General features: G+C 46.6%; 1 protein-coding gene across 1 annotated transcript in view; it reads left to right on the top strand.

Moving 5' to 3' along the window:
* LOC144826386 (cytochrome P450 2K1-like) overlaps window positions 1-27700 on the top strand; it is a 429013-nt gene that overhangs the window by 339393 nt on the left and 61920 nt on the right. Inside the window, exon 8 of the mRNA XM_078684711.1 lies at window positions 23524-23665. Within this exon, the coding sequence (XP_078540837.1) occupies window positions 23524-23665 (142 nt within the window). The remainder of the gene's footprint in view (window positions 1-23523; window positions 23666-27700) is intronic.

Here is a 27700-nt window from a genome sequence, read left to right as displayed (position 1 = left end):
GAGCTGTTGCTCAGACATGTTGAGTCTTTCTACGTGCTTGTCTGGCCGTTCGCCCATTCGATCCATACGATATGAGAGGGCGTCAATTTTCGTACCCAAAGAGGAGATGCCGCTTTGCAATCCCTTTTCCATCGATAACAGCAAACTACGGATGTCCGGTTCATCTCCAGTGGGGGGTGTGGGTCTGTCCTTCTCCTCCGATGTAGAGTCATGCGACTTAGAGCATTGTTGTCCAAAGGTCAGCTTGGACATGGTCTTGTCCGCTCTGCCCATCTCCTTTTCTCGTGTGGGCCTGGTATGCAAATACCACAACTTGTCACCTCTCTAGCAAGTAGCTGCCAGTGGCCAGGCCGTGAGTCCCCCTGTGGGCAGCAGTCTGCAGGGCCACTATCCAGTGACCGATGTGCAGTGTAAGAGTGCTGCACCAACAAGTTTACCAACTGTGGGGTGGGGGGCCGGGCGATGCGACATGTATTGCTTCAAATGTCTGAGCCGCTGTGGAAGGGCAGGCTTGATAAACAGACGTGGAGGCTGAAGTAGGGGTTTAACAGAAAGTGGTTTATTAATAATAGGACGGGTTGTAAATTGGTGGGAAGATTGTTCTTGATGTTCTCCTTCTTAGGACGACTCCTGTGATGAGCTGGAGGGAGTTGATATGGGCAAAGGTGTTGTCTTGCTCTCTGGTTCCTCTGGACCGAGGTGGTCTCCCCGGAGGCTCATAGGAGGATAAAAGAAACAAATAGTGGAACCGTAAGAATGAGGTTCTAAAGTTATGGGTTTGATCTCCCTTCACCACACCTTTGTGCTCTATCCAGGTCGTGTGTCAAGTCTAGAAAGGATTGTGAATCAAAGAGCCCCAAAACAAGTTCAGGATGAAAGGTAAAAAGAGGGTCTTTATGAATTAAGTGCCTAAGAGAGGTAATAAAGGGTGCATAACGGTATAGCCTATGCCGACGACAAGTAGTATTCACCATAGACTGTCTCCAAGAAAAACGGCCCTATACCAGGTAATACCCTCATGTTCACAATTCACAGCCTGTAGTCCCTCCCACTTCCCCCCCCCCCTTCCCAGTAACCCTGAGCCGGTTGTACTCACCGGCTCTGCCGTAACTCTCCTGAGTTACGGCCGCTCCCAGCATCCTCCGGACACCACCAGTCCTCGTACCAGCTTTCCTCTCCTTCCTCTGGGTTCCCTGGTGTTCTGGCATCCGGTAAGTCGGGTCCCGCGTCTACTCTGTCTCCCTCGGGTCCCGCATCTTCTCTGTCTCCCTCGGTTCCTGCGTTTTCTCTGGTTCCCTCGGATCCTGCGTCTTCTCTGTCGTCCTCTCCACTCCGGTGTTTTCCTACTCCTCTCGCGCCAACTCTCTCTGGCCCTCCTCTATGAACCTGCCGCATTTTCATTGGTTCACGTCTGTCCCTTCTGGTTTGCAGGGGCGGAACTTCTGGGTCATGCCTGTTGTCAAATTCCTGTGGAAACATAGCAGATGAGCATGGAAGTTGTAGTCCGGTGTGGTGTTGTTGATATTGCACCCGTGATCGTTGGTCCCCCCTCGACGCTAGTCCGGTAAGTGTCTCTCCTCCCACCGGGTCCTTCTCACAGCCGCCTTTTCGCCAGTGGCTATCCAGCTGTGCCACGTCACCCCTGGGTGTTTCTAAGAACAGCAGGGCTATGTCCACCTTAGCCACTGTACTGTGCTCTGCTCGGTCCCTCCTATCTACAGGGGGCTTTGTTTGGAAGTATTGTGCCAGCTGGGCATGTCGCTAATTGTGAGGAATGCGCGACCTCTAATGGTAGCCCCTTCCACCACCTACACCGTGGCTTGGCCCAACTTGCACCTTCTCGCCTCTTCTCCAGTGTTCCGTCGTCACCAGGTGCGTACCTCCTTGCGCACTTACTTTCAGCCCTGCACCGTGATCCACAATTCGGGCAGCTTCCTGCAAGACTGCAGGCTTCGCACCCCACGCAGTCCCTTGCCCCGGCTGACAGACTTGAACTGACCTGAGCACGCAGAATGGCAATCCCGCCCAGTGTTAGGATCCTTATTCAGTAGTCTGTAAAGCAGCACCAGCGCAGACGGTGCTACGGCCACATGAGGCCCCCTCCACACAGGCACCGCAACTCTGCCGGGCACACAATGCCCGTCCACTTCACTGCTGTCTCTCCAACCCTAGGAGTACGCCCTGTAAATAGCACCCCCGAGGCTCCTCTGCTCGTGTCCTCCTTCACTGTGCTGTGCCTGGGTGCAGGGCATGTATCCTGCCAGTGAACTCTCAGCAGCCAGATCTCCCAAACCTCCCAACTGCTTGCGCAATGTCAGTGGTGCTCGAGCTGCAGTCCTGCCTTGCCTTGCTGTCCTCACCGGTAACAGCTGATGTTCCCTCTTCCAGGTGCGCTCCCACTGGCGTCCTCCACTGCCTTATCTCATTGGCATCACCAAGGGGTTTCCTGCTGCGGCTACGGCTGCACACTCTCGCCCTGGGAGGAGAGGGGTGGGGTCCCACTGCAGCACTCACGGGCACCTCCTGAGCCACAGCAGCAGCGCTGCCCCTGCCTCTTGCATTCCGCTCCTGTAGCCGCGCAGGCCCTGCTCCCAAAGTACAAGTGGGCAGCCCGATCAATCGGCCCACGAAGCGCGCCCAAGGTCGCAGCTCCGCCTCGCTCCTCACTCGTGCTCGGGTGTTAGCAGCCTCCTGACTTGCCTCCTAGTCGACACCATAGCCCTGGGCAGGGAGCGTCCAGAATGGTCGGGCTGAGATTGTCGAGTTGCAGGCACTTTACACTGGCAGAGTGTCTGTCCACATACGATATTTCAGTGGTAAGTGAGACGGATAAATAAAGAATTCCTGATCCGTATTCCAGAGCTCAAAGCTCAGGTGTCCATCTCTGTCGCAAGCCTATCTCCGCCCCCATGTGTTTACTATTCGAATGTGTTTTGAGAATACAAAGGCTATATGATATAACCTTGTATGGAGTTCTTTTTGTGGGGGGCCTGGGATGTTGTTGCTGGTGGGTGCATGCGCAAATGCTTTACACATTGCCTCTGGGATTAGCCTTACTGCTCGTGCCATGCTACCAAGGGGGTGAGCAGGGGTTATCTTTGGAGTGTAACTCTCTTGCCCTAACTAGAGTAGTCTCTGCCTGGCTTTGGCGCAAGCCTCAGCCAACCAGAGATCCCAGTTCTAACACTGGAAGTCACCAGTGAGAATAAGGACTTGTGTTTGCGCAGTACCACAGCGACAACTGGCTTCACTACAAAACTCTGCATTTTAGATAGTCACATGGAAAGGGATTAATGTTTCTAAGTTGGTTCTAAATGTCATTTCTGTGGAAATGTGTTTCTTGTGCACTGTGAGTTGGCTGTCCTGCCAAAGACAGAAACCAGAGATTCTGGAGGAGAGACTGCCCTTTGGCCACTTTCCTGGTTCTTGGGTTGGCCTACAGTGGGGACCTAATGGGTATGGAGTCACTAGCTCGGGAGGGAAGATCATCCCCCAAGTGCAGTGTGAGTTTTTCTGGATTCACCAGTAAGGGTGGGATCCAGTGGAGGCAGCTAAAGTGTGTCCAGTGCATGTGTTCCCCGTCCCGTTCCCATAGTGTGGTACCTGGTGCTCAGTAAGAGGGGTGCAGGTTGAGATTCACAGACAGTAGATACTGTCTCACTGGTCTGGGGGGGTGTGTGTGGATGAATGGTGTTTTGCACTGGACGAGTGAGTGTAAGTTCTCTGAAATAAGGAGCTTGCTGAATACTTTGGTGTGAGTCCTCTGAAATAAGGAGCTTGCTGGTTGATTGGGTGTGAGTTCTCCGAAATAATGAGGTTGCTGAATACAAGTGGTGTGAGTTCTCTGAAATAAGGAGCTTGCTGGTTAATTGGGTGTGAGTTCTCTATAATAAGAAGCTTGCATCATGGAGTGATTCCAAAAGGAGTGGCTGAGGTGTCTTCCAGCCCAGAGTGGTGGTAGAGGTTCAGAGTAGCCCAGCTAGGTCCCGGTGTAGGGGCTCACGTCCTGTCTCTGAGGAGAAGGAGTGGGTGGGACGGCGTGTTTCCATGTGGCTGAATCCCTGTCTTAGGACCTGGATGGTTTCTTTAGGGAACACCAGGTTGGGAGCCTAGGCTGTATGTGTAGACTATTTGAGGAGGATCTCCCAGTGTTTAGAGAACATGGAAACTCTGTAAGCAGGGCTCCAGTAGTTCTGGTGTCTGGCTGTACCGCTCCAGTTGGGAGGGTACAGAATTCCAGATGGAGGAGTGAGAGGGAGAAGGAGTCCCCAGTGGGAACCAGTGGTTCAGGGGCCAGCCGGAAGAGCTGTGTTGCCAATGATTGGCCATGGAAGCGCCACTTCTGTCCTGGAAGATCTGCACACACTGTCAGTTGGACAGGAGGTTGTGAGATCTGCACCAGGCAGACAGTCACAGGACACATTAGTTATGTGTCACCCTTGTAAAGTCGTGGTTCGCCGGGCATCTGACCAAAGGGTAGTGTCCCTGGGTTGGGACATCAGGTTCAGGTGTTTACCTGTCCTGGACGGAAGGACAACTGTAATCAGTGTCCTTGGCATTAGTTATGTGTCACTATTGTGAAGTCCTGTTGCACCAGGCATCTGACCAAAGGGTAGCGTCCCTAGGTTGGGGAGCCAGGTTCAGGTGTTTGCATGTCCTGGATGGCAGGGTGACTGTAATCAGTGTCGTCCTGGCCAGTTTTGCCTTCTAGGAGTACCCCTGTAAACATATGTGGGGCTCATCTTAAGTGGAGAGACCGTGTATTTCCCAGCAGGTGTGGTACAGGTGTAGCAGGGATCTTTAGGGTCCTTGGCTGAGTGTTGTAGTACTACCCTGAGAGCAGGTGGGGCCTATCTAAGTGGAGGGACCATGTTATCCAGTGGGATAGTACAGAACTCTGGAAGGGGGTGCAGAGGAAGGGTGTACCTCACCTCTGACCCCTGTGCATCCGGTGAATGTGGATCCCAGGTGGTAGACAAGTTGATGGAGAGAGGTCTTAAACTGGTGGGAGAGTTGTGTTCTGGAGATAAGTACATGATAGTGAATGGTTGATTGGAGGAGTGCATAGGCAGCAACAGGGAAATGGCTGGACTGCATGGATAGTGCTCAGGGGATTGTAGCAGTGCATGTGTTGGTGCCTGGGTCAATGCATGAGTAACTGGGTACTGATTGGATGATTAGAGTACTGAAAGGAGAGTGCATGGTGAATTTATAATTGCCTGGGTTTTGGCGGAGTGATTGGATAAGTACAGGTTGCTGGCTGGGTGATTGAATGAGTGCATGGGTAGTGACAGGAGGATCAATGGACTGCATGGGTTGTACCCAGAGTATTGTAGCAGTGCATGGGTCATTGCATGAGTGCATGTGTCGTAATTTGGCAGTGCCTGAGTTAGCGTTAAGCTCAGCTACACGAACATTTCTGTTAACTTGACTAAACGTGCGGGGGCCATTTTGTATTCGGTGGCTTCCATTTTGTATGAACATGCGGCCTCGTGGTCAGCGTGCCCTTTCGTCCTTTCTTCATGCCAATGAACCTTTGCCCTGCCCAGCAACAGGCTATTTTTAGCAGTGGTCAGTCTCGCGCATGCGTACATCTGATCTTTGGACTAGAGAGTGGTCACTCCTTAGGAATGTTCCTCCCAACTGACCAGTGGTATTAAACCCCTCCCACATGTTGGCTGTGTTCCAAAAATGCCCTTATATGTACCTAAAACTGTGCTAATGTATACCACCTACCTTTTTATTGCTGTTAATCTGTATAAAAGAGGTCGCGCACCGATGTTCGGTGTGATACTTCTTGCATTGCCGAAGGGTGCTGTAGGAATGTACCACCACCCCATGGGGTCCTAATAAACTTGTCTCTTTGCATTTTCAGTTTCCGTGCCAACTTCTGTTTATGGTGTTCGAGTGTTTTTGCAGAGTATGTAGACCTGATAGAACCCGATACCACAATTGGCGACCACGAAGGGACTCATCGGCGACTCGGATGCCCGAAGGAGAGGTCACGACGAAGGATTGGAAACTCGCTATGGACGCGTACGTTGCCACTGAGTGACCCGAGTCTTGGCACCCACGGTGTTTTTTCCTTTCCTTCTGATCTGACCTTCCAGGTGGCACCGGTCCTTGACTGAGAGTCTGATCGTTTGGCTTGTCGTGTAGTGCCTGTTTTGGCTGATTCGGCTACGGAACTTGGCAGTTGGAATCTGGACACTTTTGAAGATATTTGGTAAGCTTATGTTTGGTAAGGTAGTCTATTGACACTTACTGTGGCTTTTTGAATTTGAATTTGAATTTGAATTTGTATGACTTAGCTAACGTTTGGACCTATGATTTGAATTATAAGTGGAGTGCACCTCACATAGGCAGGCATGTAGGGATATTTCTCTGCTTTTGAATTTGTTTGAACGGCACATTGTGCGTAAGTACCCTTAAGTGCCATTTTATGTAATATCGCATTTTTCCGTGATATTTTGAACATGCCTGTTCTCAGCACACTCCGAGGAATGTGCTGCTTTGGAAATGGTACCACTTATCGATTAAATGAATCTCAGCCGGCTCCCCCAGAGGAGACTCCTAATCGCGAAATGTACATTAAATTTGGCCTTCCTCCCATAATGTATAGCACGTTATGGCACAAATACACTAAACCTGATCGTGAATTGCAATGGCCACTACATGGGTCATTAGACTTGCGAAAAGTCCAGTATGTAGAACAGTGTTTGTTTCAGCGCAGGTCTAGACAGGATATGTTTGATTGTGTGCGTATGTGGGAGAAAGCGGTGCGTGAACGAATGAAGCGTGCAGAAGCCTTGGCGGACAAAGAGCAGCGAAAGGCTGCTCGGGATAAAGCTTTACAGCTACAGGAGAAGGAATTGCAGGAACAGAAAGAGAAAGAGAGTCGAGAACGTAACTTGCAGGTTAATGGTCAGTTTCCTATTAGACGTCCTCTTTATCCTGTCCTTACTAATGAATTAGATGATTTTTCATTGTTAGATCGTTGCCCGCCTCCGTATGTTCAGCCTACGGCTCCGGATGAGGACTCGGACGAGGATAGCCAGGATAAACAGCGTACCAGGTTACATGCTGAGCGTATAACGGAATTACGTTCGATTGCTCGTAAACTTAACAGTGATACTACAACTGTTTCAGGGGTTAATGATCTTATGAGTCAGTGGTCTGACAAGGAACGGTTGTATTTTTTAAATCATTTTGCAGATGAAGTTGTTGAACGGTTTAGAAAACACTCTCCTGAGTTGGAACCTAAAGATATATCAGTTGTTCGTGAGAATTTTCGTAAAGGTATTTTTGCTCTTTCAGATGCGGACTAATTCTTCCGGCGGTTGGTTCAGGTACGAGATGAGGCGACACGATTGCGAGCGGCGAAAAAGGCATCAGAGCAATCAGCGTCTGGATCGACGGAAAAATCCCGAGTGTGCCCTATCTATGGATCAGATAAGAGTGTTGCGATTAATGTTTTGCCTATGCGGGAAGCTGCACCTTTGTATGTCCCTCCTAAAGGGGATGGTACGGATGAGGATAAGACGTCTAAGGATTCAAGGGGCTATTTTATATATAATTGGGTTTATACGCCATGGAATAGAGCAGATGTTATGGCACTTAAGAATGCTTTGCCTGACCCCCGTAAAAATCCAGCAGCTTTCTATGATGGTGTGGAGGGTGCTATTTCTTCGTGTATTATGACGTTAGTTGATATTGATCTTTTCTTTGGGCTGATATTGCCTCCTGATATGTGGAGGGTGATTCGTAAGTTTGACGATCGAACGATATTAGGTGCAGATTGGAAGGACATAGTGAGAGCTGATTCAGATAGGGAACCTGCATGTAAACCGTGTCAGTTGATTTTAGAATTACCAACAGCTATCTTGAATAAATTAAAAACGCTTGTCCCCCTAAGAAAATAGATTGGACAGTGTTAGCGTCTTGCAAGCAGAAGTCAGACGAATCGGTTTCTGATTTCTGTTCACATTTTGAGGAAGCATTCCATGATTACAGTGGACAATCATTAACAGAGGACACGGGCAGGCACTTATTCGTAGACAAGTATGTGGTTAATCTCCTACCGGAAATTGCAAAGCGATTAAAGGCTAGTGAAAGTTCATGGACCACGGCAACGCCTGCCTCCTTATTAACTATGGCTCAGTATTATGAACGTCAGGAACTAGAGGCTAAAGAAAGTAGTGATAAGAAAGTAAAGGACTTAAAGATGAAAGTGATGTTGGCACAGGTTTGTGCTATGCAATCGAGAGGGAACGATAGGGGTAGACGAGGATCGTACGTTACGTCTCCCCCTCGTTCCGACAATTCTGAGGATCAGTGTGCATACTGTAAGCAGTTTGGACATTGGCTCGCAGATTGTCCGGTACTTCGTGAACAGCGTAGTCAGAGGGGTCGAGGAAGTGGAAGGTCACAGAATAGTTATTCAGGACCCAGAGGTGGAGCGAATGATCGTGGTAGGTTTGAAGAGAGGGGTCGTGGTCAGGTTGAACATAATACTTTTGATCGGCGGAATCAATACCAGATAGCTGAAGGAGAAAATACTGAGTCACAGGATAATAGATATGCATAGGATCGCGTAGGATGGGGTTTGGAATCGGTTGAAGTACCAGTTGATCAAAGGGGTCCATATATATCAGCACATGTTTTGGGTTCTACTGATCAGTTTCTGGTCGACACAGGAGCTACTCGTAGCGCTCTGTCCAAACACTTGGTACCAAGGGCTCCCCTGTCTGGTGAAACGATTACAGCAATAGGGTACGATGGAACACCTTCACTAAGCCCATTGTCTCAACCCCTTACATTTCATGTTGATAAATTCGCTGCCCCATGTCCGTTTTTATTATCTCCAAATACACCAGATAATATTATGGGACTTGATATGCTAAAGCATTTTCGTGCAACAATACGCTGTGCCCCTGAAGGGGTGCGGGTCATTTTGAATGAAAACTACCCAGAAATTGAGAGATTGTGCCTCATGCAAGAGGCCGACGCATTAGCTTCCCTTCCAAGTACGTTATGCGCTACTTCCGATACTGATGTGGGTCAAATGATTATTCCTCCTGTGCGCATTACTGTAAAGGAGGGAGCGGTTTTACCTCGTGTTCCTCAGTACAAGATCTCTAGAGAAGGCGAACTAGCTTTGATACATATTGTGAATGACTTGATAACGGCAGGGGTGGTGAAGGAAGTTCCCTACAATGTTTGCAACAGTCCAATTCTTCCGATCCTAAAGAAAGACACAGACACTAAGATCTATTGTTTTATTATTGATTTGAGGGAAATTAATAAGATAGTTGTACCGCAGTATCCGGTAGTATCTGACATTACCACCTTACTTGCTTTGGTTCCACCCACGGCTACTACATTCACGGTGATTGATTTGAAAAACACTTTCTTTTCAATCCCTATTCATCCTGATAGCCGATATTTGTTCGGCTTTACATTAAATAATAAATCTTATAGATTTTGTCGAGTTCCTCAAGGTTACACAGAAAGTCCTAGCATTTACAGTCAGGCTTTGAAAAGACAACTTGATTCATTTGATTTGCCGTCTGGGGTGGCACTAATCCAATATGTTGATGACATTCTGCTTGCAGCAGACACACAGGAGCAATGTGAGGAGAGTACACTCTCCCTGCTTTCTTTCCTTGCGGAACACAATCACAAGGTTTCGCGGAAGAAGCTACAATATTGTAGACCAAAGGTGACATATATTGGTCATCTTTTGTCTAAGGAGGGACGTGCATTAACATCAGACCGAATTCACGCAATCTTAGACACACCAGTCCCTTGCATGCAGAAGGATGTTCGTGCTTTCATAGGTTTGACGTCCTTCTGTAGGCAATGGATACTAGGATTTTCGTACATTGTAAAACCTTTGTTAGCGTTGCTGTCCAAAACTGCACCACTCCCCCTCGAATGGACGGACGAATGTCAAAATGCTTTTGAACAATTGAGACAAGCTCTTCGTTCTGCGCCAGTGTTAGGTACACCAGATTACACAAAGCTCTTTACACTATATGTACATGAGAAGGATGGGTGCGCATTGTCAGTCTTGGTACAGTTACACGGAGATAAACAGAGGCCTTGCGCATATTTTTCAGCGGTACTCGATCCTGTGGCTCGAGGACTGCCTGGATGCCTTCGAGCAGTTGCAGCAACAGCAGTAGCTATGCGGCAAAGTGAGGGAATAGTGTTGTCACACAAATTGTTGGTGTTAGTTCCCCATGCAGTAGATGCTTTGCTGAACCAAACGAAAACGCAACATCTAACCAGTGCCCGTTTAACGGGATACGAATTAACACTGTTGGCGACACACATTACATTGAAGAGGTGCGCCACTTTGAACCCCGCTACTTTATTGCCATATCCTGTTACTGAGACCCAGGAGGAAGAACAACATGATTGTGTTTTTCTGACTGACGAGCAAACAAAGGGTCGTGTCGATTTACAGGAAACGCCACTTCCTGATGTAGATTGGGAACTGTGGGTTGATGGATCGTGTGTGAGATTGCCAAATGGTACGGCTTCCGCAGCCTATGCGATCACGACACTTAAGACAGTGGTAGAAACAGCACGAATACCACAAAAATCTGCTCAAGCGGCTGAATTGATAGCTTTAACGAAAGCATGTGAGTTAAGTGCTGGCCTATGTGTGAATATCTATACTGATAGTTGTTACGCCTTTGGAGTAGCGCACGATTTTGGCCTACTCTGGAGGGAACGAGGGTTTATGACCTCACACGGAACACACATCATGTACAGAGAGTTGGTATGCGACCTCCTGAATGCACTATTATGTCCAAAGAAGGTGGCGATAATAAAATGTAGTGCACATAAGAAAGTGATAGACAAAATTGGGCAAGGAAATGCTTTTGCAGACCGCATAGCGAGAGAGACTGCCATGTTGCAAAATGACTCCCCTATGTATGTGGTGAGATCGCAAGCTGAGCGATGGCATGATGCTAGAGAAGAAATTCTAGACATACAGAAGTCAGCATCTAAAGTAGAACTTGCAACATGGGCAACAGAGGGAGTATTGGATGATGAGGGTTGTTGGAAAAGCAAAGACATGGAGAAATGGAAATTGCCTGCTGCTTACTTGCAAGCAATGGTTCAAATGACGCATGGGCTGGCACATATTGGAGCTCTTGCAATTACGAAATTGCTTACACGAGTTTGGGAGCATCCTGAGATTGCCAGCACGGCTAGGAGAGTAGTGCAGACCTGTCTGATATGCCTACAGTACAATCCTGCTAAAGGGACCTCTACTCCTAAAGGAGGGTTTGTTCCACCTACTGCACCATTCGAAGTACTGCAAATGGATTACATCCAACTGGAACGCTGTAATAACCTCAAGTATGTCCTAGTGGTGGTGTGTGCTTTTAGTAAATGGGTTGAAGCCTACCCCACAAAGAACAATACAGCATTAACAACAGCTAAGGTATTACTCAAAGAGTACTTCCCACGTTATGGTGTTTGTAAATTCTTGTGGAATGATAATGGTCCTCATTTTGTTGGGAAGATAGTGGAGCATGTCCTGAAAGGATTGGGAATTAGACAAAAATTCCACGCTGTATTCAACCCGCAGTCAGCAGGTCTAGGAGAAAGGTATAATGCGACTCTGAAGCTGAAGCTAGCAAAGATCGTGGCATCCACGTCTTTGAAATGGCCGGACGCTTTGCCTTTGGCATTATTATCTATTAGATCAGTGCCGCACTCTCGAACTGGCCTCACACCCTATGAGGTGGTGTTTGGAAGGCCCATGAATATCTGGGGAGTTCCAAAGCCTCGTTTGATACATGATGTGCCTTGTATAATGATGAACGATTATTTGGCACGATTAACAAATGATTTACTTTCTATTCATCAACAGGTTCGAGAAGCGCTCCCCGACAATTCCATTGGAGAGGCTCACAATCTTCGTCCTGGCGACCATGTCATGATCCGGGTGTTTGAGAGATCCAGCAGTTTGGAGCCGAGATGGCATGGCCCTGAACAAGTGCTGCTGGCAACGGGAACGGCTGTGCGAGTCACGAATAAGAAGCGGTGGATACATTCAACGCACTGCCGACGCGTCTCTCCGGATCTGGTGAACCCTGAAGTGCTGTCCGATTACAGAGACATCTTGAATGTGGAGAAAAGCCCAGCTGTTATGCCCAACGAGTCGGAGGGAGCCTTCCCGGACCATGCTACTTCTGGCGGAGTGAAGTACAATCTACGGCCAAGGAAATAATACATTTTTGTATTTTTTGTGACTGGTTGGTAACCGTTCCGAGGTTTGTGAAAACGGAAGCCGGGAATATCAAGGGGGGGGATCAGTTCTGTCCAGTGTAGCGACACCCGTCTTGAATCTCGGAGAAGACACCAGCGGCAGCCTCGGTTCTCAGCATCACATTCTTATTTTTAGTTTGGTCTTTGAAACTTTCAATCTTTGTACTATGGCACCTATGACATTGAGAAATAGAAAATTTTGGGTGCAGTTCTTTTTGCTATGACTATGGTGGTAATAGCAGTAATAGCTTGGACTATAGAAAGACTGATTCCTGCACGGGACTATTTACTGCCTACCACTCCAATTCCATCTGAACATTTCCATTTTACTTTGCCCTATCATGAGGAGAGACATAGACAGACTTACTTGAATAACAGTTTCATTCAAATTCTACATCACACACACAATATGACAAATATATCCAACTGTTGGGTTTGTGGAATGTTACCGGGACATCAAAAGAAAGGAGGAACACCTCTTATTCCTCTTCCATTTTCCCACAATGGTTCATGTAATGCTTGGAACACACTTCTCTTTACATTAAGATGGCCAACAAAAGGTGGACTACTTTTTCGATTGAACAAGGTTTGCTATAACGATCGAGATGGCTATCCACAAGCAGAAGGAACTAAGTTCGAGTGGGAAGAATATCGACCGGACAATGTATCTACGCCACGTATTTTCACCAATCAGAGACTTACAAATATGACCAGTTTACATGTAATTACAGTTATTGATACAAAAGCAGACCTTTGTATTAGGAATAAGGGAACAATTCCGGTGGGGAGAAGTGAATGCAATGTTACTCTTGCCTTTGATACACCAAATGGTATTTCATTTGTGGCCTCACGAAACACGTACTTTATTTGCGTTAATAAAGGTTATCATCGTCTTCCTCTTGGATGGTTAGGTACATGTTACATATCTTTTGTATTACCCCCTGTGTTTATTGCCCCACCTATGTACCATAATGATTTTGTATTGTATCACGCTTTTATATTGAATAGAGTTAAGAGAACGTTGAGTATTGATTATGTCGACCAAACTGACACCTCCCTACAACAATATGTGGATTTTAATTTAGGGTTGTTCTCTTTTGTAGGTGCTGCCCTAAACAGCAGGAAAATTAGACGGTTAACACGTGTTGTGGAGGCAGTTGCTAATGAAACTGCTTCTGCTTTAGGGAATATAACTGAAGAGCTTCAGATTACAAGAATCGTTACACTTCAGAACCGGATGGTTCTGGACGTAGTGTTAGCTGATCGTGGGGGTGCATGCCGCATCATCGGAAGTAGTTGTTGTGTTTATGTGCCAGATAATTCACCATCTGTGTATGATGCTATCTCTAGGTTGCACAAAATTGCCTCTGAAATTCATACTGACAATGGTACTTGGACTTTTTCTAGCTGGTTTTGGGCTCTGCTTAGTACCTGGGGTTGGAAACTGCTAACTGTTCTATGTGTGATTATAGGGATATTTGTCTTCTGTTGCCTATGTATTCAATGTGGTCCTACTTTATGTACTGTATGTATTACAGCCTGTATCCCATCCAAACGAGCTATTGCCAAAAATGTACAGATGAGTAATGCTGAAGTCAAGCAAATTATGCTGATCAATATTAATGATGAATATTCGGATTACTTCCATTATGAGGTAGCTTCAGCTAAACGCTAAAAGGGCCGTCTGTCGTAATTTGGCAGTGCATGAGTTAGCATTAAGCTCAGCTACACAAACATTTCTGTTAACTTGACTAAACGTGCGGGGGCCATTTTGTATTCGGTGGCTTCCATTTTGTATGAACATGCGGCCTCGTGGTCAGCGTGCCCTTTCGTCCTTTCTTCATGGCAATGAACCTTTGCCCTGCCCAGCAACAGGCTATTTTTAGCAATGCTCAGTCTCGCGCATGCGTACATCTGATCTTTGGACTAGAGAGTGGTCACTCCTTAGGAATGTTCCTCCCAACTGACCAGTGGTATTAAACCCCTCCCACATGTTGGCTGTGTTCCAAAAATGCCCTTATATGTACCTAAAACTGTGCTAATGTATACCACCTACCTTTTTATTGCTGTTAAACTGTATAAAAGAGGTCGCGCCCCGATGTTCGGTGTGATACTTCTTGCATTGCCGAAGGGTGCTGTAGGAATGTACCACCACCCCATGGGGTCGTAATAAACTTGTCTCTTTGCATTTTCAGTTTCCGTGCCAACTTCTGTTTATGGTGTTCGAGTGTTTTTGCAGAGTATGTAGACCTGATAGAACCAGATACCACACATGGGTAGTGACTAGATGATTACAGTGTTGCAAGGAGAGTGCATGGTGAATTTACAAGTACTTTGGTTTTTGTGGATTGATTGGCTAAGTAGACACATGTCACATCAGGCTCTGCCCCCTCCCTTTCCTACTGTGCAAACACACACCGTGGTGGGTGTAGGAGAGTAGGATCTGCTTACCATGGTTACCCCCACTTTTTGCTGGTGTTTCACTGTTTCTTGACTTTAGTCTGACTGGGGCCCTGCTATTCAGGACCCCAGCCTAGTTGCTTCCTCTCTAAATTGATACATGTACTTTAGGTACACTCCAGATTGGTGCCTGGGTTATCCTTGTGAGTCGCTAGTACATGGTACCTTAGGAACCAAGGCATAGGTACCCCAGAGGCCTACCAGGGGCTGACGTATGTATAATGCCACCCCTGGGAATACTTCCAAAATGGTACCACAGGTCTGCTACAGCTGCCTTGGTAAGGTGGTGTAAGTACCCGTTACTAAGATATAGGTTGCCTACATCTACCTTTAAATAACAGGCACATATGAACCTATAAGTCACTCCTATGGCAGCCCATAACAATCCTGAAGACAGTGTTTTGTTTTGTGTGAGAGGGTGCCCATGCATGAGCAGGACCTCTCTGCAGCTTTCGGAATCTATTCTCTGAGGCTGTTCTGTGATACAGCCATACCATATACTCTTAAGTGCATTATAACCTTGCGGTATATGCTTACCTTGGAATGGCTGCATCGAAACATGTCGTGTTTGGTGTCAAACACTTTGGAATTCTACCCCCGCCACCAGTCCTGGTGGTGGGGGTAGGATTCCACCCTTCTAGAGTGAAGAGACATGTACACACCTACCAGTGTTAGAAATTGGATCTCTGGTTGGCTGAGGCTTGCGCCAAAACCAGGCAGAGACCACCACTCTAGTTAGGGCAAGGGAGGTACATTCCAAAGATAACCCCTGCTCACCCCCTTGGTAGCATGGCACGAGCAGTAAGGCTTATCCCGGAGGCAATGTGTAAAGCATTTGCGCACGCACCCACCAGCAACAACATCCCAGGCCCCCCACAAAAGGAACTCCAAACAAGGTTATATCAAAAAAGCCTTTGTATTCTCAAAACACATTACAATAGTAAACACATGTATACTGTGCCAACTGGCCCAGGGCAATATTTACAAGGGATTAAGTACACCTGACAGACCCACATGGACCACTGTCAGAATCATCACAAGGTGTACTAGGTAAAAGTTAACTAGATCATAACACGTACAAGTAAAATAGGTCATAGAACCTACAACTCGTAAACACTGGCGATCCCTGTACTTTGCAACAGTCTGTGACATGAACTACATCATGCACAGTATCCCACAAGACTAAATACATCAGACCCTAACCACCTAAGTAAAAATTACAATAGGGGCATAAATCACACAGGGAAGATATAATCTCCCTAACACAAACCAAGATAGGTAAAACAACCTCAAAGTCATAAACCATATTTTAGAGGTATCAAAATAGGGTGCGCAAAACATACTATACACAATACATTTCCTAGCACCCAAAAAGCATTAGCACCTAAATCACATTAGGGCCTGGCGCCTATAAATGTAACAACCGCCCTGGCCAACTGGCCATCTACAAAGGGGCTCAAATGCCGTATGTCCATAAAGTCAGAGCTGCTACCTAGGCAGCGAGAGTCAAGGTTGCGCCACGGCGCAAAACCTAAACGTTGCATCTGCCCACTACTTGCTGGGCAGCTGGGAATCTCACAGGAAGGCCTAAATGTAGCAGCTGGCACTAAGTGATGCATAGCTGTGGAAGGCCTGGCACCTCTGTGCCACTTCTGTCCTTCACAGGGACTCTCTCAAGGATTGCGCATAAACGGTGCAGCTGTCAACTACTTGCTGGGCAGCTGTAAAGGAGTAAAGGCATGGGCTATCACTGGCCCTTTTTAACAAAAATGCGCCAAACGTTGGAGCCACACGGGACTCTGAAAGTAAATGATGCACTCAAAACACTGTGGAGCGCACTGACGCTGTAAATAGAGAGTAGGCTGGGGCTGGAGCCATCTAGCCTCTGAAAACAACTGTGCCCCCCTAATAAAGCATGGCCCACTCAGGGCCTGAGTAAAGACTGGTCGCTAAAGGTTCAGAGTCATCTGGCTCCTCAAATAAACATTCCATCACCGTTGCGGCAGCCGGCAACTGCGGCGCCGCTGTAGAGATCAGCATCACTTTAGGGAGCAATCTTGGAATGCCCACGGGCCCCTCTGGCCCTTTAAATACTTGTGCCCAATGTTGGAGTGGCCCTCTACACCTTTGGGGCCGCTCTGACTGGGTGCCTCCTCCCAAGACTATTTCCTGTGAGCCCCACTCACCTGGGCTCTTCTCTCCACCAGTGCGGTCTCCTCTCTTGGAATAGCGGCAAGACTCTACCTCTGGGGCTTCCCTCACTCCTGGGAGCCCTGCAACAAAATGCCTTGCGCCAGGATAGGGCGCCTCTTTACTCGCTTCCCCGTCTCGGGACCGGGACTTGGAAAATGGAGCCCATGAGGCTCTTCGTGGCTTCTCCCTGGCCGAGGGGAAGTGGAAGTGGAGTCCGCGAGGCCCCGGCTTGTGTCGTCGGCCCCGCCTACAATCAGGCGGCGGGCCGGACTTCGGCTTCTGGTGCTCCTCCCAGGCAGCGGCGGTGTAACGTGGGACACAATGAGGTGTAGGCTCCCTCTGTCATCAAAGTAGGCAGCGGGGTGGGCACCCGCAATAATTTCAGTAAATATAGGGGCAAAGTCACGGGCGGGGCTCCGGCGCATTTAAATTCCCAGAAAAGTCGCAGGGTGGGCACCTGCTTAATCACAAGGCAAATAGGCGGGGTGGCACCCACAAGGGAAATCCCAATAAACGGCCATCATGCAGGTTGGACACCTGCTTTAAAGACATCAAAATAAGTGAGGTGGGCACCTTCGATGTGATCAAGGAGAAGGGGGTAATCCCCAGGCAGGGGGAATCCCGTCTCAGTAGCGGCGTGACCTCCTGCGCTGCAGGGAGAAGGCAAAGCACTCCCAGGGTGCCAAAATCATTACAAGAAGTCCAGGACTCAAGGTGGAGCAAAGCAGCAAATACTCCAGGCATCAAGGGATCCAGGGGCAGGGCCCAGGGAGGCAAGCCTTCCCCTGGGACCCAGCAGCAGTATGCCCCTGGTAGATTTGAGTACAGAACCTTATTTATACAGCAAAATCCTTTGTCTTCAACTCTAGGGCAAGAGGGGAACCCGATACAACTGGTTCTGGAGCACTTGAACACTTTGTTCTGCTCAGCTCCTCTCCTCCTATTCACAGGATGGGTCAGGGTCATCATACGCACCACAGGGGGTGGAGCCAGCATTGTAGAGGGAAGGCCCAGCCCTATTCAGGTCCCAGGTAAAACTCCTCCCTCCCCTCTACATGCAGATTTCCCTATTCACCACTGGCAGACCCATCCTGGCTCCTGGAGCCAAGCACACCAGCGAGCCCCTGTCACTCACAAGCCAGACAGTCAATTCACATTCACTGCACAAAGAAATGCCAAATTCTAAAAGTGGCACTTCTACACCAGACACATTAAATCTGTGCACACCGTAGCACAGCATTCAACCTCACAAGTTCTCAGATATCAAACTCGACCCTGTACTCCCCACACATCGGAAACTACCATGGACACTCATATCCCACATGCATTCCTATGGGAGGGCAGGCCAATCTCACCACACACACTCAGAGAGCGCACGTACTTTACACTGGGCCACAGTGCTAAAGTGTGCAGAGACCAGAAATCAACTAACATCATGTCATATTAAAAGGCAAACAGTTCAGGGGTGAACCTGCCAAAAGGGCCAAGTCCAACACAACCCCCTTCCAGCCAAAACACATGGCAGACCAATCACCACTGTGATGGGCTTCCCTTCTCCGGGCGATAGAACAAGGATGCAGGCCCCCACTGTAGGGACACCCTCCGTTTCTATGCCACGTACTTCCACAAAACACACACACTAAAAAAAAACCTTAGGCCCAACTAGGATACCCCACCGGTACTCTCTAATTGTCCACGGCTAGGACTAGGCCCAAGCCCTTATAAATTCACCATACTCTCTCCTTGCTGTACTCTAATCATTCAATCAGTACCCATGTACTCGTGCAAGGGCCCAGGCCCTAACACATGCACTGCTACAATCCCCCAAGCACAAACCCATGCAGACCTCTAACCACCAATACACTACTGATCCACTCATCCAACAACTCTAATCATTCTGCCAAAATCCAAGCACTTATAAATTCACCATGCTCTCTCCTTGCTGTACTCTAATCATCTAGTCAGTACCCATGTACTTAACCACTCAGTCTGTTAAAACCCAAGCACCTATAATTTCAACATATACTATTTGCAGCACTCTAATCATCCAGTCACTACCCATGTACTCATGCATTGACACAGGCACCAACTCATGCACTGCTACTATCCCCTGAGCACTACCCATGCAGTCCAGCCTTCACCCTGTCACTACCGATGCATTCCTCCTGTCACCCAGCCAGCACCATGCACTCATGCAATGGGCCTCACACTAGCTTATGCACTGCTACAATCCCATGAGCACATCCCATGCAGACCTCAACCACCTACACACTACTGATTCACTCCTCCAATTATCGAGGTAGTACCTATGCACTCTAGCATCAAGTACTTATCCAATCATGCTGCCACAACCAAAGCAGTTATAAAATCACCATGTAATGTCCTTGCAGCATTATAATCATCCAGTCACTACCCATGTACTCATGCAATGACCCAGGCACTAACACATGCACTGCTACAATCCCCTGAGCACCACTCATGCAGACCAACCATCTCCCTGTCACTAACCATGCACTCCTCCAATCACCCATCCAGCATCATGTACTTATCCAATTACTCCACCAAAACCCAAGCAGTTATAAATTAACTATGCACTCTCCTTGCAACACTCTAATCATCTAGTCACTACCCATGCACTCATGCAATGACCCTTGCACTAACTCATGCACTGCTACAATACTCTGGGCACAACCCATGCAGTACAGCGATCGTCCTGTCACTACCCATGTACTCCTTCAATCACCCAGCGAGCACCATGTACTTATCCAATCACTCCACCAAAACCCAAGCATTTATAAATTCACCATGCACTCTACTTGCAGTACTCTTGTTGAAACCAAATTTTCCTCTCAGGGGTCTCACTGATACTTAGTCCTTTAAAAGCTACAAAGAAGTTGGCACAGAAATCTGGAATATCAAAAGAACAATTTATTAAACTCACATGAGTGGAGGCTATGTCACACAGAAGCCGTAGCAACTGAATGAGGCAGTCTGAGGAATTCAAAAGGCTGAGGCTTTATATATGTTTCAGAGTTACATAGAAAACATAAATGCAAGGGGCAGTCCTGGCTCATGCAAGCATACAAAAACACCTAATATGGACATGTAAGATCTGCTTGCTCAGCCAAGTGGGAGGAGCTAACCGTTCTCAGAAAGTAGTAAACACATTCCTATCTGAAACTAATCAATAACAGCTGCAGGCCCCACTGAACATCTCTGGGCATGCGTCAAAGTGGAGGATTCTAAATATAGACTGTTACTGGGCAAACTTCAGGCGCAGTTAACAAGAAGGTAGGACAAAGCACATGGTGAGCACATGGCAGCACATGGCAGACAAAATGGCTGCTAGAAACACAAAATGGCTGTCACACAGCGGATAAGATAACTTCTAAATACAAGATGGCTTCTGCTAATGCTAACCCATTGCTGCCAATATACAACACTCTTATCATCCAATCAGTACCCAGTTGCTCATGCATAGACCCAGGCACCAACACATGCACTGCTACAATCCCCTGAGCACTATCCATGCAGTCCAGCCATTTCCCTGTTGCTGCCTATGCACTCCTCCAATCAACGATTCACCATCATGTACTTATCTAATCCCCTGTGCACTACCCATGCAGACCTCTAAACACCTACACACTACTGATTAACTCCTCAAAATACCCAGGTAGTACCCATGCACTCCAGAAATCCTTCTTTCACTATCCATATACTCCTCCAAATCATTGAGCCAGCACTATGCACTTATCCAATCATTCCACCAAAACCCAAGCAGTTATAAAATCACCATGTACTGTCCTTGCAGCACTCTAATCATCCAGTAACTACCCATGTACTCATTAAATGACCCAGGCAGGCACTAACACATGCACTGCTACAATCCCCTGAGCACTACAGATGCAGTCCAGCCATCTTTCTGTCACTACCCATGCACTCCTCCAATCACCCACCCAGCATCATGTACTTATCCAATCACTCCACCAAAACCCAAGCACTTATAAATTCACCATGCACCCTCCTTGCAGTACTCAAACCATCCAGTCAGTACCCACGTACTCATACAATGACCCAGGCACTAAATCATGGCAAATACAGAAGAGGGCATGCTAATCACAGGGGTACCCCAAAGCATAGTATTCCCTAGTGTATGTGGCTGTTTTCACTGTTTTCTGGGCCTGGTCAGTCAGAGTCAGTTACCACCAAAACCCGTCAGCAAAACGTTGGAGGCATAGGAGGACACACTGCTCCTCGGTTGGTTCTTTCTGCACATCTCTTGCTTCTTTCTGCACTTTTCTTCCTCTTTCTTTACATGTCCTACCTTTCTTGGCATAGTTAGAAATTAACATCTAAAAAACCTTTGAAATTCACTGTAAAAACCATAGGTTTCAGGTTTCGTAATAGTTAGAAATTAGTATTTAAAAAAGCATCGAAATTCACTGAAAAAACAACAGGTTTCAGGGATGTTAGAGACATTTCACTCGTACAAAACCTGAGAAAAACGGCTGTTATAGTTAGTTCCGCTAGCTATAACTCGTTCCCTCACACTGCACTGCTGATATCATCACATTGTACATCATTCATGACATGGTCAGTGACATCACTGATGACCTCAAATGACATCCCTGATTATATCATCCACATGATAATCTGATGCACCTCCTCATCCCCTAATATAACCTTTGATACACCCTTTCTAAAATACAGACTACCATTTTCAAAACCCTAGAGACACCAATACCAGTTAGTACATACCGAGTCACTAATTCCTAGGTCTACACACACATCCACTCATTCACCCATATAGTGACTCATACATACAGTCAGCCATCAACACAGCATAATCATATGCACTCACATATCTATACAGACACTCACACACCACCACTCATTATCATCATCAGCACCTTCAGACTCCAACCACTAGATGCATAATATGCGAATCTAGAAGGGTCTAGACTGTAAAGATATTCTTACAGGTAAGTTACTAGTTGCATTAATGTCATCATGTGAAGTCTCCTGCCTGGTGGAGCCAATCTCAATATTCCATGGATAAGTGGTTGCTCCTCCTCCTTAGTGGAGGAGCGTCAACCCACTGCTTTGCAGCAGTGAAAGAAAAGAAAAAGAAAATGATAATAACTGAAGGTTTTTTTTTACCCAGCAGCTCCGCACCCTGACCAGGTGCCGCGAGCGTGAGGGGTAGGTGTTCCGCCGTTCCAGTGTCTACTCAAAGGTGTATCCAATCCTTATTACGCTGGCCTCACGGGAGCTTGCTGCGGGGCCCATTCTCAATCCCCTTAGGGTCGCCTAAATAGAGCAGGACCCCTTGGCCCTCTTGTCCTCCGACCCAGCGAGGTTGTATTTGCTTTCTTTATATAGATTGAGCATTGAGTTCACTTTTCTTTGTGTAGTACTTTATTTTAGGTCCTGACGAATCGCCTTTCGGCGAGAAACATGTTGACCACACTAGGGGGTAGAGTTATTGTTCTGTACACCTTTTACGGTCTCTAAACTCCCCTCCCACCCCTTTTAACTAAGGAATCAGCCACGTTATTAAAGTTGCAAGTGGACTGATTACCTTTTTTATCGCCTTCACTCACCACTGCACTGACTACACCTTCTTTTCATCCTCACCCACATCCACCATCGGCAAGGAACTAAAAGAACCCCGTCAAAAGAGTACCTTTGGGGACTCCGTCAGATATTGCAGCGCCGGTCTGACGAGGGGCAGTGAGCCGATGATGACACCGGACACCCTCTAGTAAGGGTGTGTTTCACGCTTATTACTTTGGGTGTGTGAGGCTCTCTAAGTTCCGACTAGGGAACCCTTTCTTCACAGCCACGGTATTCATAATACCAACTCCTTGCTCCACACGGTTTAACGCCCCCTGGGGAACTTTGTACTCTGCTGTTAGCAATAACTGAAGGTTATCATCATTTTAATTTTTTACTGCTGCCGGCAGCATTGTGGGTGGCCCAACACCATCATGCACACTTTGCATGTTCTCCATGTAAATGTAAATGTAGTTGAGCTTATATAGCGCACAGCTACCCGCAGTGGGTGTCCCGGCGCTTGCTTAGGGAACCCGTCCTGGTATTCCCCTGTGAGATAGCAGGGTATCCACAAGGTGAAAGTCAGGCATCCCGCCGCGAGGGGCCGTTGTGGAGATTAAGCAAGCTATTGCCCAGAGTCGCAGAGTGTGAACCCGTGAGTCGAGGAGGCACCGGGGCGAGAATTATCGAGTCCGTGGAATTTTTAGCCCAAGACCCGCCGAGGCGGGGAATTGAACCCTGGTCCAGGACCGATCTCAGCTTCCGGGTCTGCTGCCTCTAACCCCTGAGCCACACTTCTCCAGGCTGCATTACACCCTCCTGTATAAAAAATGCATAAATAAATAAAAATCTGCAGTAGTCCCAGATCCCTATTGGTAGTCACAACACAAGATGAGTGCTCACAACACAAGTAAAATTCAAAGGTCGAATATGGTCAAACGCGTTTGGAAACCATGTTCACACCCTGTTGTGGAATAAAATATTTTGAAACCCCTGAATCCCTTTGCCTTCTTTCCCTTGCAGGGCACTTACGTCATTGTATTACTTTCATCTGTACTTAATGACAAGGCTCACTTTGAGAGACCCGAAGAGTTTAACCCACAACATTTTTTAGATTCAGATGGAAACCGTCTCAAGAAAGAAGCTTTCATGCCATTTTCTGCAGGTAATTGATTAAATGTATGTAAGGTATGTAAATGGTTGTCATCTCCATTAGTGGGTTGTCAAATCTAAACCCAAGGATGTATAGTGGTAGGAAAAAGTGAAGATTGAAGGGAAGTACCTGTTTATAAGAAATTTGAATGATTATATCAGTGCGTAAATTTTCTTTTTAACATTGAAGCACATTGGCTCAGTTAATCAGTTCAGAGAAAGTCTATAGCAGAGTAGAATGCTGTTCTTGTCTGCTTATAAGGGGTTCGATTTTGAGCTCAGTTACTAATAGATGTATTTTCCCCATGAAACTGATTCATTTGCTTTTGGCGGCCCTTTCCCCTCATTATGCGCTATCACCCTTTACTCGAGCTTTAATATGTTCCTCTTTCTACATGGATCAGCACACACTCCAATGTGATACTACATCAAATTTAGACATACAAATCAGCTGCCTTGATGACATCAGATATTTATTATGTTCTCCATTTGCTCACAATCATGGTATTTGCAGCCTACGAGATTCAACTCCCAATCCTCAGGTTTCAAAGTCTGCAGCTCCGTCACTAGATCACTTCTCTCACTTTCAGACAATGTACAAATTGGATTGTTCTGAAATACTTTAGAGTCAGAGATATCATAAGATAGAAGTCTGAAATAAAACATGGTTATATGAATCATCAGTTACTAATTTGTATTTTGACATATACATTTGCCTATTTTTAGGTTTCATGATCTTCATAAAATCTTTTATTTTCAGTTCAGATTGAATATACATTCAAATGTATTTGCACCCAAATGCTTTAAAGTTAGAACACTCTGCTTTTATCAGGATGTTCTGTTTGCTGTCATCATATAATTTTAGATTAGATATGTTCAAAGACTTTGCAGCAAAGAAAAGCTTGTACTATTTCTTTAAAAGTGTCTTAAAATGATTTGTCACAAGTCCCACTTAGGGCCCAATTCCAATCTCAGTCAGAAGGGCTCCGAATTGGATTTGACTTGGCCAAACTCCGATCCAACCAAATCGTTCACAGATCCGAACGACTAAGCTCTATGGGCTAGGTTTTCATAGCGAGCAATTACAATGAATGATTCGGACAGCCTCATTGATTTAGTTTTCCAGGAATGAAAAGGCTGTCTGTAGCTGGCCCCCCCTTCAACTGGAGGCCTCCAAATTGGGCCTGTGAGGGTTCCCATGGGTCCCCTCTTACCAACCATGCACAGTGTGGTAGGCACTAAGAGGCGCCCGCAACAGGGTACACAATTTTCCCTGTTCACCCCTTTTTTCAATGCGAGCTTGTTTACGCGTTTGGTACACAGGCTGGCTTTGAAGTCAAATTGTACTAGTTCGGTCAGACTCCCCTGATCTGAGTCATATGGAACTTAGTCGTTTGGTATGCTTTCCGAACAAATTTGGAATCGGGCCCCAATTTGGGATTGGTGCTAGATAAACATAATGTGGATATGCCTTTGCTTATCTTTGCATTCTAGAGATATTTGCAAGATCTTTTCAAAAGTGTATAATTGATTGAAAAATTTGACACAGGGGAAAATGATTCTCAACTATCTTCCCAATACAGCTCTATGCTCTAAGTACATTGTTCATTTCTAGATCAAGTTTTGAGCAGTAGGGTGATAGAAACAAATTCAGTTTTCAGATACCTCTTTGCACAGCTGTGTTGGCATTGTTTGACATTAGATGCTGCATGTCTAAAGATAATTTGGGTTGTGAAGTACTTTCTGCAGATGCTACACCTCAATATCTGGAATATCACTGCAGAGAAGAAGTTGTGTAATGTAATGCATCCCGTGCAACACAACACATCAGGTGGTGCTTGATTGCCCGGGATGGGAGGATGCCACACAAACGCTCATGAGCCACAAGCCGCTCCTCTTGTGGGTTTTGTGGCACCACTCAGCCCAGGTCCCTGTCCTAATGGGTCACCACAGGGCCGTCAGCCCTCCTCAAAACCCACTGGGCAGACCGGCCATGAGACGGAAAGGGCTGTCCCTCCCACAGCCCCTCAGCTGGGCCCCAGGTCCGATCCAAGCCCTGATGGGCTGTAATTGCTCATTGGGCTGGGCTGCTCCAGGCACTGTCAGAACGATCAGTCCTGCAGTCACATAGAGGATTCGTAGACCGTGGCTTTCAGCGCAGCAACAGTTGTCCCGAGCTGGAATGCACACCCCCATTCAGCGTGGCTTCTAAAGAGCAAGCAATATTTTTGGGGAGGTCCACCCCCCAGGACAGGATACTTAATAATTGGCCGAGGATCGCAGAGCACTGAGTTCTGTGACTTAACTTGGTTGTCATCTTGCCCAAGCCCCATCGAATGACCCCATTATCAGTGGTAGCTGGTGAGATTTGAAAGTGGTGGGGTGTAAAAGGACGTGGAACACTCTACATAAGCACCAGTTACGTTACACAAGCATCATTCGCCCAGTGAGTTGTTTGGAGAATACGTGCCACACTAAAGTTATGTGAAATATGTACTCAGTGTATGTCTATACATTTTCTTAAGTCATGTGGTGAAGTTTTCTACCACAGCGCATGCAGTAGCAGCGCATATCATTTTTCACTGTTAACACAAGACACTGGGTACAAATTATGTAAAAAAGCATAAATAGAAGAAAAACAAAAGCTATGCGAAAAAGTAAAATCCAATAATTGGAATTTACACAGGATTTCAGACCCATTTTATCAGCTTTTAAAAAGCAAGTGCAAAGAACTTTTTTTAGAATCCAGTACACCCGTCTATGGAGCTCTGTCCCAGAGACCGTCTAAACAGACCGACACTGTTTCAAATTTCACACAATATTGAAAAAGTCACTATTACATCCTGGCCAATAAATCATTTCCATAGGATTTTACTGGCACACATGTATTTGAAAAACATTTCTGATAACACCACTACTCTTCTGTACCGAAATATGTAGTATACAAGAAGACTTTAAATAACATACCAACAACTTCTAAGGGGAAGAAAAAATGGTACCAACAAACATGTAGCAGGGGGTCAGACAAAAAGAACAGAAAAAACTACAAACTAAGTGTCTGTGTGGATGAACGAAGGAGAGAAACTATGAATAAATCAGATAGCGTATTCATTTATTTGAGAAAAAAGTGTTCCCATCAGTTGTCGACCTGTACCGCCCTTCATCATCTGGGATCCTTCATTCCCTGAAGGCCAGAGAGGAAAACCATAAAGGACTGGCAGATGTAGCGACCTAGTCCAAATTATGGGTCCCGATAGTGGATAGTAAAGAAGGGGGAAGTGTTCTGTCAACTGAATAGCAGTGCATGAAAATATAGTGAGAAAAATAACAAGTGGTAAGACCTATGTCTGTGAAGTAAAATTGGGTAGTGATGGGGTTAGAGACTTTAATATACACCACTTCAATCCCAAAACTAAAAAGGAGTGCGATGATAGTAGTGGGGACTAAGGGTGGGCGTAAAATCCGTTTCGTGGGCGAATTTGCGGATTTTTCGCAATTTCGCGATCCGCGAATCTCGCGAAATCGCAGTAAAATCCGCGAATCAGCGGGAACGAATTTTCAGCCAAGCAAGGGTCACAGCAGCAGGTGCAAAAGTTGAACCTAATTTCTTTGTAACCTTTTACAAAAGGGTTATAAAGAAATTAACTTCAACTTGGGCACCTGGTGCTAAGTGCTTCCTGGCGCCTCGTTGCCTACTTGCAACTATTCTCTGACCCTGCTCTGACCCTTGAAGCAGGGTCAGAGAATAGTTACAAGTAGGCAACAAGGCACCTGTCCCAGGAATTAAACCTCATCAGGAAGCACTTACAGATATAAAAAAAACAGGAAGAAGGGAGAGGATGGCAAATACACCCATTTTGAGTTGTCAGGAGGGGTTAAACTAAAAGAGACCTTTACAGCACAATTTTCATATGCATTTTGCTAAAAATAAAAAGCTGTATGTTCTGTAGGGGCAACTCAGGAATCTGGCCCTTCAGAGATCCGGCCGCTCTTTCTTTCTCTCGTTCTCTCTCTCCCTTTCTTTCTCTCTCTTCCTCTCCTTTCCTGC

This window comes from Lissotriton helveticus, chromosome 3_2 (genome assembly GCF_964261635.1).
Source record: "Lissotriton helveticus chromosome 3_2, aLisHel1.1, whole genome shotgun sequence".
Taxonomy (NCBI): domain Eukaryota; kingdom Metazoa; phylum Chordata; class Amphibia; order Caudata; family Salamandridae; genus Lissotriton; species Lissotriton helveticus.
Note: the sequence above shows the minus strand (reverse complement) of the source record. Positions and strands in the feature narration are given on the sequence as shown.